Source organism: Gracilinanus agilis, chromosome 3 (assembly GCF_016433145.1).
Source record: "Gracilinanus agilis isolate LMUSP501 chromosome 3, AgileGrace, whole genome shotgun sequence".
NCBI lineage: Eukaryota > Metazoa > Chordata > Mammalia > Didelphimorphia > Didelphidae > Gracilinanus > Gracilinanus agilis.
In genome coordinates this window covers 356433588-356448066 of record NC_058132.1, presented here as the reverse complement: position 1 = coordinate 356448066, position 14479 = coordinate 356433588, and the positions used below count along the sequence as shown (strand labels likewise).

Here is a 14479-nt window from a genome sequence, read left to right as displayed (position 1 = left end):
AGAGAGAGAGAGAGAGAGAGAGAGAGAGAGAGAGAGAGAGAGAGAGAGAGAGAGAGAGAGAGAGATTTTTTTTAAGGTTCATTAGTCTCTAATGAGTCTAAGTCTCTAAGAACCCTCTCTCCCAGATATTGAATTACCTCTCCCAAACTACCAAATATTAGATCTGCATGTGTTGTATAGTATTAATGGGTCCCAAATTCAATCCAATCCAATCCAGTCTAATAATCTTTTAATAAGTACACATTTTATGCTAAGCACTATGCAAGGTCCAAGAGATATAAAAACAAGACAAAAAATGCTCTCCATTTTCAAAGTGATAACATTCTCTTGGAGGGATAGGGTAGTACATAATGTTGTCAAATAGCTCATTATTTACATAATGGTGGGGCAGCTAGTGCCAAGCCTGGAGTCAGAAAGATTCATCTTCCTTAATTCAAATCTGACTTCAGATAACTTACTATTCTGTGACCCTAAGTAAGTCTCTAAACCCTGTTGGTTTCAGATTCCTCATCTGAAAAATGAGGTAGAGAAAGAAATGGCCCACCGATTCCCTAACTTTACAAAGAAAAGCCCAAATGGGGTCACAAAGAGTCAGACACAACTGAAAATTACTGAAGAGCAACAATATGGCAATGATGATTTTGTATGAAGTTGAAAAAAAAGTTTTTTTTAACATTTTATTAATATTTATTTTTTTAGAAAAGTTAACATGGTTACATAATTAATCCTCTTACTTTCCCCTTCACCCCCCAACCACCCCCCCCTCTCATGGCCGATATACATTTCTACTGGTTTTAACATGTGTCATTGATCAAGACCTATTTCCAAATTGTTGATAGTTGCATTGGTATGGTAGTTTCGAGTCTTCATCCTCCATCATTGTCGCCTCAACCCATGTGTTCAAGCAGTTGTTTTTCTTCTGTGTTTCCTCTCCTGCAGTTCTTCCTCTGAATGTGGGTAGCGTTCCTTACCAATAAGTCCTTCAGAATTGTCCTGGGTCATTGCATTGCTGCCAGTACAGAAGTTCATTACATTCGATTTTACCACAGTGTATCAGTCTCTTTGTACAATGTTCTTCTGGCTCTGCTCCTTTTGCTCTGCATCAATTCCTGGAAGTCTTTCCAGTTCACATGGAATTCCTCCAGTTTATTATCCCTTTGAGCTCAATAGTATTGCATCAACAGCATATACCACATTTTGTTCAACCATTCCCCAATTGAAGGACATACCCTCCTTTTCCAGTTTTTTGCCACCACAAAAAGTGCGGCTATAAATATTTTTGTACAAGTCTGTTTATCTATGATCTCTTTGGGGTACAAACCCAACAATGATATGGTTGAATCAAAGGGCAGGCATTCTTCTATAGCCCTTTGAGCATAGTTCCAAATTGCCAGCCAGAGTGGTTGGATCAGTTCGCAACTCCACCAGCAGTACATTAATGTTCCAATTTGGCCACATCCCCTCCAACATTCATTATTCTCTCCTTCTATCATTTTAGCCAATCTTCTAGGTGTGAGGTGATGCCCCAGAGTTGTTTTGATTTACATTTCTCTAATTATTAGAGATTTAGAACACTTTCTCATGTGCTTATTGATACTTTTTATTTCTTTATCTGAAAATTGCCTATTCATGTCCCTTGCCCATTTATTAATTGGGGAATGGCTTGATTTTTTATACAATTGATTTGGCTCCTTATATATTTGAGTAATTAGACCTCTGTCAGAATTTTTTGTTATAAAGATTTTTCCCAGTTTGTTGTGTCCCTTCTGATTTTGGCTACATTGTTTTTGTTTGTACAAAAGCTTTTTAGTTTTATATAATCAAAATCATTTATTTTACATTTTGTAATTTTTTCTAACTCTTATTTGGTTTTAAAATATTTCCTTTCCCAGAGATATGACAAGTATACTATTCTGTGTTCACTTAACTTATTTGTAGTTTCCCTCTTTATATTCAAGTCATTCACCCATTCTGAATTTATCTTGGTGTAGGGTGTGAGATGTTGATCTAAATCTAATCTCTCCCATATTGTTTTCCAAATTTCCCAGCAGTTTTTGTCATAGTGGATTTTTGTCCCAAAAGATGGGCTCTTTGGGTTTATCATACACTGTCTTGCTGATGTCACTTACTCCAAGTCTAATCCATTGATCCTCCCTTCTGTCTCCTAGCCAGTACCATACCTTTTTGATGACTGCTGCTTTATATTATAGTTTAATATCTGGTACTGCTAGGCCACAATCCTGCACTTTTTTTTCATTATTTCCCTTGATATTCTTGATCTTTTGTTATTCCAAATGAACTTTGTTACAGTTTTTCCTAATTCAGTAAAAAAGTTTTTTGGTAGTTTGATAGGTATGGCTCTAAATAGTTAAATTAAATTGTGTAGAAAGGTCATTTTTATTATGTTAGTTCCTCCTACCCTTGAGCAATCAATGTTTTTCCAATTGTTTAGATCTAGTTTTAATCCTTTAGAAAGTGTTTTGTAGTTGTTTTCGTATAATTCCTGTGTTTGTTTTGGTAGATAGATTCCTAAGTATTTTATATTGTCTAGGGTGATTTTAAATGGTGTTTCTCTTTCTACCTCTTGATGCTCTAATGTGTTGGAAATATATAAAAATGCTGATGATTTGTGTGCATTTATTTTGTATCCTGCAACTTTGCTAAAGTTGTTGATTATTTCTACAAGCTTCTTAGTTGAATCTCTAGGATTTTTTAAGTAGACCATCATATCATCTGCAAAGAGTGATAGCTTAGTCTCCTCATTGCCTATTTTGATACCTTCAATTTCCTTTTCTTCTCTAATTGCTACTGCTAGTATTTCTAGTACAATGTTGAATAATAGAAGTGATAATGGGCATCCTTGTTTCACTCCTGATCTTATTGGGAAGGCTTCTAATTTATCCCCATTGCATATGATGCTTGCTGACGGTTTTAGGTATATATTGTTTATTATTTTTAGGAAAGGTCCTTCTATTCCTATACATTCCAGGGTGCTGTATTTTTTCAAAGGCTTTTTCAGCATCTATTGAGATAATCATGTGATTTTTGTTTGTTAGATTCTTGATATGGTCAATTATGAGGATGGTTTTCCTAAAGTTGAACATCCTTTCATTCCTGGTATAAATCCCACCTGATCATGGTGGATGATCCTCTTGATCACTTGCTGGAGTCTCTTTGCTAGTATTCTATTTAAGATTTTTGCATCTATGTTCATTAGGGAGATTGGTCTGTAGTTTTCTTTCTCTGTTTTTGATCTCCCTGGCTTTGGAATCAGTACCATGTTTGTGTCATAAAAGGAATTTGGTAGGACTCCTTCTTTGCTTATTATATCAAATAATCTGTTTAGTATTGGGATTAGTTGCTCTTTGAATGTCTGATAGAATTCACTTGTGAATCCATAAGGCCCTGGCGATTTTTTCTTAGGGAGTTCTTTGATGGCTTGTTCAATTTCTTTTTCTGATATGGGATTATTTAAGTATTCCATTTCTTCTGCTGTTAATCTAGGCAATTTATATTTTTGTAAATATTCATCTATATCTCCTAGATTGCTATATTTATTGCCATATAATTGGGCAAAATAGTTTTTAATGATTGCCTTAATTTCCCCTTCATTGGAGGTGAGGTCTCCCTTTTCATCTTTGATACTGTCAATTTGGTTTTCTTCTTTTCTTTTTTTTTTATTAGATTGACAAGTACTTTGTCTATTTTATCTGTTTTTTCAAAATACCAGCTTCTAGTCTTATATATTAATTCAATAGTTCTTTTACTTTTGATTTTATTAATTTCTCCCTTTATTTTTAGTATTTCTAATTTAGTTTTCATCTGGGGATTTTTAATTTGCATGCTTTCTAATTTTTTGAGTTGCATGCCCAAATCATTAATTGCTGCCCTCCCTAATTTGTTAATATATGCCCTCAAGGATATAAATTTCCCCCTGAGTACTGCCTTGGCTGAATCCCACAGAATTTGGTAGGATGTCTCATCATTGTCATTCTCTTCAATGAAACTGTTGATTGTTTCTGTGATTTCTTCTTTGACAAATTGGTTTTGGAGAATGGTATTATATAATTTCCAATTAGTTTTTGATTTGCCTGTCCAGGTGCCCTTACTAATTATTATTTTTATTGCATTATGATCTGAGAAGATTACATTAATCATTTCTGCTCTTTTGCATTTGTTTGCAATGTTTCTATGTCCTATTACATGGTCAATCTTTGTGAATGTACAATGTGTAGCTGAAAAGAAGGTATATTCCTTTTTGTCCCTATTTATTTTTCTTGTCATATCTATTAAATGTAATTTTTCTAGGACTTCATTCACCTATATTACTTCTTTCTTATTTATTTTTTGGTTTGATTTATCTAGATGTGAAATAGGAATATTTAGATCTCCCACTAGTATGGTTTTACTGTCTAATTCCTTCTTGAGCTCTACCAGTTTCTCCTTTACGAATTTGGATGCAATGCCATTTGGTGCATACATATTGAGCAATGTTATTTCCTCATTGTCTATACTGCCTTTAATCAGGATGTAATGACCTTCCCTGTCTTTTTTAGTCATATCTATTTTTACTTTGGCTTTGTCAGAAATCATGATTGTCACTTCTGCCTTTTATTCCTCATTTGAAGCCCAAAAGATTTTGCTCAAGCCCTTTACCTTAAACTTGTGTATGTCCGCCCACCTCATATGTGTTACTTGTAGACAACATATGGTAGGATTTTGGTTTCTGATCCACTCTGCTATTTGCTTCCATTTTATGGGCGAGTTCATCCCATTCACATTCAGAGTTATAATTATCAGTTGTGTATTCTCCAACATTTTGGTATCCTCTCCTAGTTCTACCCCTTCTTCTTACACTATTTCCTTTTAAATCAGTGGTTTGCTTTAAGCCAATAACCCTTGTCCCCTCCCATGATTTACTTCCCTTTCTACCCCATCCCTTATTATTCCCCTATTTTTATTTTTCAGGCCTAATGAATTCCCTCCACCTTCTTCTTCCCTCCCTTTTTGACCTCCCCACTCCCCTGTTCCCCTTGGTTTATCCCTTCTGACTTTCTCAGTAGGATTAGATAGAGTTTTATATCCCAATGGATATAGCTACTCTTCTCTCTCAGGGTTAATTCCACTGAGTTTAAATATTACCTCTTAATGCTCTCTTCCTCTCCTTCTTATAATAGTATTCATCTCTTCCCCTTCCCATGCCCTCTTTGTGTGTAATAGAATATCCTATTTTTCTTATTCCTTCAAGATTCTCTTGGTGTCCTTTCCTATTCATCCCATTCTTTCCCACCCACCCATATCATCTTAGACCATTTAGTATTCCAACCTCTCCCTATGAATAATTCTACTTATTACTATTATAGTGAATAATATCATGCTGAATCGAGTTCACTACAGGGAATTATACATAACATTTCTCCACATAGGAATACAAATAATTAGATCTTAGTGAAGCCCTTAAAGAGGCAAATATAAAAAATTCGAGTTTTCTTATTTTCCCTTCTGTTTCTTAGTTGACTTTTCATGTTTCTCTTCATTTTTGAGGTTGGATATCAAACTTTCCATTTTGTCCTGGTCTTTTCTGTGCAAATACTTGGAAATCTTATATCTTGTTGAATGCCCAAACTTTCCCCTGGAAGCATATAGTCAGTTTTGATGTGTATGTGATCCTTGGTTGTAGACCCAGTTCTCTTGCCTTTCTGAATATCATATTCCAAGTCCTGAGATCTTTTAATGTGGAGGCTGCCAGATCCTGTGTGATCCTGACTGGTGCTCCTTGATGTCTGAATTGTTTCTTTCTGGCTTCTTGTAAATTTTTTTCTATTACTTAGAAGGTCTTGAATTTGGCTATTATATTCCTGGGGGTGGTCTTTTCAGGGTGTAGTGTAGAGGGCGATCTATGGATCCTTTCAATGTCTATATTGTCCTCTTGTAGAACTTCAGGGTAATTTTGCTGAATAATTTCCTTTAGTATGGAGTCCAAATTTCTATTAATTTCTTCTTTTTCAGGAAGACCAATGATTATCAAATTATCTCTTCTTGACCTGTTTTCTTGATCTGTCAATTTCTCATTGAGATATTTTATGTTTCCTTTTACTTAAGCAGTCTTTTGACTTTGTTTTATTTGTTCTTGCTGTCTTGATAGATCATTGTCTTCTACTTGCCCAATTCATGTCTTTAGAGACTGGTTTTCTGCTATAATCTTTTGATTTTCCTTTTCAGTTTGGTCTATCCTGTTTTCCAGCTGTTTGATTTTGGTCTCCAATTTGCTTATCAATTCTTTTGATTTGGGGGCATCTTTTTTGAATTGCCCAATTCTAGCCTTTAAAGACTGGTTTTTGGCTACAATCTTTTGGTTTTCCTTTTCAATCTGATCATTTCTGGTCTTTGATTTACTTGCCTCACTTTCCAATTGCGAAATTCTGCGTTTTAAACTGTTATTTTCTTGCCAGATCTCTTCCAATTTTCTCATCATCTCAGATTTGAACTCTTCACGACCTTGTGACCCATTTTCATTGTTTTGGGAAGGTTTGGAAATGGTTACTTGTTTGTTCTCCTCTGCTATTTGCTCTGTTGTCTGGATTTTTTCAGTGAAAAAGTTGTCAAGTGTTAAAGGTTTCTTCTTGATCTTTCTCTTCTGGGGTTCCTGATTCTGGTTTGCTATTATTAGCCCAGCGCCCTCTCAGCTTTATGCTCACACCCAGGATCTTTCTGTGCTCTTTAGGCTCCTGAGGTTCTCAGGGTCAAGCCTCCTGGTGGACCCTTTGCTTGTTCTTCTGCCTGAAGCTCCTTTAACAGTCTCAGGGCTCTGCTTTCATAGTCAAGCACCCCTCTGCACTGGGATCCCACTCAAGGTCCATGCCTACACTCAGGATCTGCCCCTGCATCTTCACCTTAGCCCTCACCTGTGTCCACGCCTTCACCCGCACCTGCGCTCAAGGTCTGTGTTCAAAGTCTGTGTGTTCTTTAGCCTCAAGGGGTCTTAAGTCTTGCTGCTCTCAGGAACAGTCCCTGGTGAGCTGCCAATGACTTAATGGGTGCCCCAAATTTGCTCTAACTCTTTTCCTCTGGCTTTGGCACTGTAGGTGGTGTGTGTGGGGGGGAGAGGGGGTTGCTCAGCTCACGTTTTCGTGAGAGCTGTTTCACCCCCTTATAGCATGGAAATGCCCTGATCCCACGTACCTTCAATGCTGCACCCTGTTGTGTGGTCCCTTCGTTCATCTGGATTTGTTTTTATATCTTCTTTAGGAGTCCTATGTGCATGGGTTAGGAGAGGTCAAGCAGCTGCTTTTTACTCTGACACCATCTTAACCCAGAACCACATTTTTTTTGGGAAAAAAAAATTTAATGAAATCATGAAAGGTATCCTAAAGGAAAGGAATTCTAAGATGAGCCTTGAAGAAAACAGAGATGTCTAATAATTGGGCTAAAGAATGGAATGCATTCCTGGAAAGGGGAGGAAAGCTTCTACAAAGTCATGGAGGTAGTAGAATATTGGGTTTAAGCAAGTAGTCTGGATGAGTTATAACTCAGAGTACATTAAGGGGTGTGTTGTACAATAATAAGCCTTTAAGCACAAGACAGAGCTAAATTTTGAAGAGATGTAAATGCTAAAAGGAGATGTTTATATTTTTCCTGGAGATATTCAAGAGCCATTGAAAGTTCTTGAGCAGAGGAGTGGCAGAATCAGGCTTCTGTTTTAGAACATTTTAAAGTTTTTCATTAAACAAAAATCTATTTTCTCTTCTACATGTATTACTTCCCTCTCCAAATAAAAAAGAAAAACTCTTAAAACAAATATGTGTGGGGGAACAAAACAAATTCTTCCTTTTTCCATGTCCAAAGTTTATCTCAATCTGTATCATAAATCCATCATTTCTCAGAAAGAAAGTATGTAACATGTCCCATCATCAGTCCTTTGAAATCAAGGTCAGTCATTAAGAAGATTATATTGGCAGCTGTGTGGAGGGTAGATTAGGGTAAGGGGAGGCGAAGTGCCAGTAGTCCAATTATATACCTGTTGTAAAAGATCAAGAATGGGTGATTTGGACCTGAACTGGGATGGTAGACATATGATTGGAGAAAAGGGAATAGATGTACCAGACTCTGTGAAAGTAGAATTGACAACACCAAATAAATGAAGAGATATAGGAAGAAAAGATAAGGAGGAAAGATACGAAGGGTACAAACAGTATCTAGACAGATGGTATTACTTTTAAAAATTTATTATTATTATTTTTAAAACCCTTATCTTTCATCTTGGAGTCAATACTGTGTATTGGCTTCAACGCAGAAGATTAGTAAGGGCTAGGCAATGGGGGTTAAGTGACTTGCCCAGGGTCACACAGCTAGGAAGTGGCTGAGGCCAGATTTGAACCTAGGACCTCTTATCTCTAGGCCTGGCTCTCAATCCACTGAGCTACCCAGTTGCCCCCTATTACTCTTACTAGAAATAGGAAACATGGTATCAAACCAAGGAAAGAGATCATCCTAAATTTTAAAATTCTCTTATCAAGAATAGGTTAGGGGGCAGCTGGATAGCTCAGTGGATTGAGAGCCAGTATAGAGATGGGAGGTCCTAGGTTCAAATCTGGCTTCAGCCACTTCCCAGCTGTGTGACCCTGGGCAAGTCACTTAACCCCCATTGCCTAGCCTTTACCACTCTTCTGCCTTAGAACCAATATACAACATTGATTCTAAGACAGAACATAAGGGTTTAAAAAAAGAATAGTTCAATTCATATTTTCAAACAGATTGAATTAAATTTAACATCAAATAATTTTACCAACCCATTTCTAGCTAAGAGGATGAGTTGGCTTAGCCTATCCTGATACTAAATCCTCTGGACTGTCCAGATTCTTCCCTACCACCATAAAAATGACAAAGTCCTCCTGTGGACAAGTTCCCCCAGTTTGAACAGCAATCTCAGAAACTGTTCTTGGGGACCAAGAAAAAGTCAACCAGAGAAGTTGATGTCTGGTATTCTTCTCTTCTAGGTCTCTTCAAAGTGACATTTGATGGAAAAAAAGTCTTCTATGCTTCTCCTGGCATGGATGTGGACTTGATATGTCTGACTCAGAAGAGAGCCTCTTTGGTGCAGACGCAATGGTCTAAGATCACCAATAGCACAGAAATGATAGCTCTCTACCACCCTCAGCATGGCTATCATTGCAATGCTAGGGTTGCCTGCAGCTCCTTAGTAACATTCACTGAAATGTCTCCAGAGCTTTCAGAATGGACTTTGCACTTGAGAAACGTGTCTGCAGCAGCAAATGGGAAATATGAATGTAGCTTTACTTTGTTTCCAGATGGCATTTGTACAAAGGTGCTGAATTTCCTTGTACAGACCGAAGGTAAGCTATAGAAATAGAGCAAAATGAAGTATGAGAAGTGATTGTACCTTCCTGTATTGTTTCAAATTAAGAAATTAGTGTGGGGGGAGTGAATAGAGACCTGGTCTAGTCCTAGGAAGTCCTGGGTACAAATTCTACCTCTACTCATTATATGTGTTATTGTTGTTCAGTCATTTTTTCCCTAGTCATGTCCAATTTTTCCTGAACCCCCATTTGGGGTTTTCTTGGCAAAGATTCTAGAGTGGCTTCTCATTTTCTTCTCCAGTTGATTTTGCAGATGAGGAAACTGAGGCAAACAGGTTAAGTGGCTTGCCTTGGGTAAAACAATATCTGAAACAATATTTCAAGTCAAGAAGATGGGTCTTCCTGACTCCAGGAATAGCACTCTATCCGCTGTGCCTAGCTACCCTAATCAGACTTCTATAGCAATAGTAAGAAGATTTGCCACACCAAGCTTCTCAATCCAAAGGTTTAAGAAGTAGGATCAAATCCTACTTTTGATATTACCTGTGTGGCTTTAGGTAAATCACTTAATCTCTTTGTGCCTCAGTTTGCCTATTTGTAAAAGGAAGGAATTGGACTAGATGATCTCTGACCTTGGGGACCCAGATTGAGAAGCCCATGATGCTAAGAAAAAAACAAGAAGCCTTGCATTTAACTCAAGGTTACTTGTCTTCTCAACCTCAGGAAATTGCAAATGTCAGTAAGACCAGCAGCTTCTTTTGTTGAGTCATCACTTTAAAGCAAGTAGATTGTTTTTGCATGGAAACAAAAGGGAGTCCTCTTTTTCAAGAATTAAAAATGAAACACTGATTCCATGAAACTGGAAATAGAGAGAGACAGAGAAAGAGAGAGACAAAGAGAAAGTTATGACTTTCCCAAGGATATACAACTAGGAAGAGTCTGAGGTAGAATTTAATTCAGGTCTTTCTGACTCCTAACTGCAGAACTAATACTCTTTTCACTATGCCACTTACTTGAAAAAAAAACAAGAAAAAGTTAAAAAAGAACAAAGAAAGGTAATAATTCAGGGATGAAGGATGAAGGATAAACAGGTCACATCATCTCCTTTTTAGGCTTGACAACTACAATATTGAGTTCCAATATGTACATAATGCTTTAACACTTGCAAAGCACTTTACATACATTATCTTGCTCAATATTCATTGGTGCCTATGTTATCAAGTAGATATGGGAAATTATCCCCATTTTACAGTTAAAGAAAGTCATGAGGTCAAATGCCTTGACACAAAGCCAGGAAGTTTGTGAGGATTCAAAACCATGACTCTATGATGCCAAGATAGCTGTTCTATATGATTTGGTGGTATAGCAGATAGAATACTGATTCTGGAATCAAGAAGAGTTGAGTACAAACATAGGCTCGATCATTTTCTAGCTGTGTGACTCTGGGCAAGTCACTTAACCTCTATCTTCATCTCAGATTTCTCAAATGAAAAATGGGGATAAAAATAGCTCTGACCTCCCAGGATTTGGGGAGGATCAAATGAGACAATATACATAAAGCACTGAGCACAGTGCCAGGCATGTTGTAGGCATATAGTAAATGCTTGTTTCTTTCCTTCCCATCCACTACAGCAGCCTCTTCACAATTGAATCCAAGAATAGGAATCAGGTATCCAGGAACCTGATTGCTTTGTTTGCCTGACCTTGTTCAAAGAAAGGTCTTTCATTGATTTGGCAAGTAATCACGGAAGGGAAAGAATGCTTTGAGAATAGAACATCTGTAGCTTTAATCAAGAAGTCTAACTGAACTTAAAGTCCTACAGACAACTTTTCACTGACTCTCCCTGTCACCTGTTGTTAATTTGACAAGTCCTTTGGCTTATCATCATCTTGATTTTCCTATAACTTTGTCTATGGGGTCATTCACAGCATTTTCAATTGTGAATGTTCATCAATCTCTGTAAGTAAGGAGTTTTGAGACTCTTTCTTAGACGGTACTATGCAGGATGACAAGGAAAAGAGGAGTTGAAGCATCATCCAAAAAATACTGATACAACACAGAAAGTGGATTAAGGCCCTGAACGTGGCACATCGGCAGTTCCAATGCTTTGTCTCACCTCTCCAGCATAGCTTTGATGTAGTAGATAAAGCTTCAACTTTGGAATCAGGGAGACTTCAGCCTGAATCTTACCTCATATTTTACTAATAGTATAAGACTGGGCAAGCCACTTAATCTTTTATTCTTCAGTCTTCTTCCCTGTAAAATGAGGGGTTTGAACTGGATGAATGCTAAATTTCCTTCCAACTTTATATTTATAATGTGTAAATGTAAATATAATATAAGATGTAAATAACTAATATATGTTAATCAAATATGCTCTGTTTTTGTTTTGTTTTCTAAAAAACTATGTAGGCAGCAGGGGAGGGATTTCATGATCTAAGCATACAAAACTACTTATCTAGATGTATTATTTCTTTTGAGGTTGCATACATTCATATATCTATGCCAAGTAGTTCTGTGACCAGGAGCAAGTTAATTAGTCTCTGCAATCTTAATCTCCTTATATGTAAAATTGGGTGAATATTTGTAGTAGGTACCTATCTACCTTAATTTATTTTTGAGGTTCAAATGAAATAAAATATGTAAAATTTTTGGTGATACTTAAAGCCTCATATAAATGCCATAATTCTCTCTCTCCTTCTCTCTCTCTTTCCATCTATTTATCCATCCATCCATCCATCCATCCATCCACCCATCCATTCATCCATCCACCCATCCATTCATCCATCCATCCATCCATCCATCCATCGATTCATCTATCTATCCATCTATCTGTCCATCTATCTAGCTATCTAGCTATCCATCCATGTGTATACATATACAAATGTGGTTATACATTCATATACATATGTATGCATGCACATACATATATACATGTGTGTATATGTCCACACATGTGTTGCAAAAATAAAAAAGTAAGGCATTGGTTAACCTTTTGGGGCTATAAGCAGTAACAGATGTAGTAGGTAAGAGATATAGAGAAATCCCACAAGTAAGCAGTTCTAGAACCTCTTGACTATAAATCCAATTATTTTTAAAGTAATACAATGAGAGCATCTCAAAGTGAGTGATTCCTAGTTCCACTATGGAATAAGTATGATTATATAAGCCACATTGGGGGAAAGACAGAGAGAAAAAAGAGACAGACAGAGATAGAGACAGAGACAGAAAGAGAAAGACAGAGGCAGAATAACAGAGAAACAGAGACAAAGATAAAGAGACAGAGATGGAGACACAGTGATATAGAGACAGAGAGTCAGAAAGAGTCACAGACAAAGAGAGACAGAGACAGAAAGTCAGGCAAAAATAAACATATATAAACAGAAAAAAAGAATGATGTAGAGACAAACTCAGAGAGATGGAGAGAGCCAGAGAGACCCTACAGAGACAGAGAGATAGAGACAGAAAGTTAGAAAAATGTAATTCTGGGGACAGCTGAGTAGCTCAGTGGATTGAGAGTCAGGCCTAGAGATGGGAGGTCCTAGGTTCAAATCTGACCTCAGACACTTCCTAGTTGTGTGACCTTGGATTACTTAAACCTCATTGCCTAGCCCTTACCACTCTTCTGCCTTGGAACCAATGCATAGTATTGATTCTAAGACAGAAGGTAAAGGCTTTAAAAAACATAATTCTGTACTATAAATTACTGTAGATTTGGAGTCAAGAGAAGATGGGTTCAAATCCTAGCTATGCTATTTATTACCTTTATGATATTTGTTACTCTTTAGATCTGAGTTTTCTCATCTGTAAAATGGAGTTAAATTAAAAGATACTTAAGGTCTTTTCCAAATCTAAACACTATCATTCAAAATAGAAGACACCTGGCTAAAAAAAAAAATGTATATGTGCGGAATATGCCAAGATATGCTTTTACAATAAAAGGATATGAACACAAGAGACACTGTGATAGTAGGATGCTGACTATTATAAGCAAAATCCATAGTTCAATTCCTTGTTGCCCACTCCCTAAATCACAGCTGCTTCTGGCATGGTTCTGAGACCACAGGATTGGTATACCTACTGCTATTGGTCAAACTTCCTCAACATTCCAGTCTGTTTCCACACTGAATTCAGAGAAAGATTTTGGAATCTGGTGGGATAAGGAGGGAGACTTCTGCCATGATCTTTCATTTCTCAGCTCCTATTTTTGTTCATAAGACATATTTATAGAATGATAGATTCAGATATTGAAAGGAGTTTAGAGATCATCTAATCCAGTTCCTCCTCTTATAAATAAGGAACTGAAATCCACAAAGGTAATATGAATGCCAAAGCCACACAGGTAGTAAATGTCAAAGCTGGGATTCAAACTCAGTTCCCTTTTCCACTTATCAAAATGAAAAGAGAGCACAAAGTTAGGAGAAATAACTAACACCATGGATAAGAGAATCAGGAGGACAAAAGTGATATGGAGGGCAGTTGGGTGGCTAAGTGATTTCAGAGCCAGGCTGTGAGATAGAAAGTTCTAAGTTCAAATCTGACCTCATATATTTCCTAGCTGTGTGACCCTGGACAAATCACTTAACCCCCATTGCCTAGCCCTTACCATTCTTCTGCCTTGGAACCAATACACAATATTGATTCTAAGATGGAAGGTAAGGGTTTTAAAAAAGTGATCTGTATGGTCTGGAATGAAAGCTTTAACAAGGTGAATTTTAATAGTGATAAAGGGAAAGTCTTTCATTTAAAAATTTTTTTAGAAATTGTACATTTTTATTTTTCAATGCAAGTATTTTCACAGTCTGAAAATTATACAGAATATACTTGTCTGATTCCATATCACAATTCAAGATTTTTTCTAGGAAGTGTTATCATATCTTTTAAGGAAAGGATATTTGGAGGGTCATAGTGGTCCTGCAACTCGTTCAGATAGTTTTAGTTTCACAGCAGTTATTTGATACTTCCATGGCCTTGGAACAGATTAATCTGGCTCTGAATCAGTTCATACTTCTCTCACTCTTAAAACCAATTAGTTACAGACAAGACTTTAAGAAGCTCCTATGTATAAATCTATCTGAGGGTAATACATAAGAAAGGGGTGTATGGGGTGTTCCAAGAGAACCCAGCATCTCTAGTGTGAGGGCTTTCTAAGCTCTTTCTT

At 36.9% G+C, this 14479-nt stretch overlaps 1 protein-coding gene across 1 annotated transcript in view; it reads left to right on the top strand.

Moving 5' to 3' along the window:
- CD96 (CD96 molecule) overlaps positions 1-14479 on the top strand; it is a 130719-nt gene that overhangs the window by 4887 nt on the left and 111353 nt on the right. Inside the window, exon 2 of the mRNA XM_044669187.1 lies at positions 8997-9353. Within this exon, the coding sequence (XP_044525122.1) occupies positions 8997-9353 (357 nt within the window). The remainder of the gene's footprint in view (positions 1-8996; positions 9354-14479) is intronic.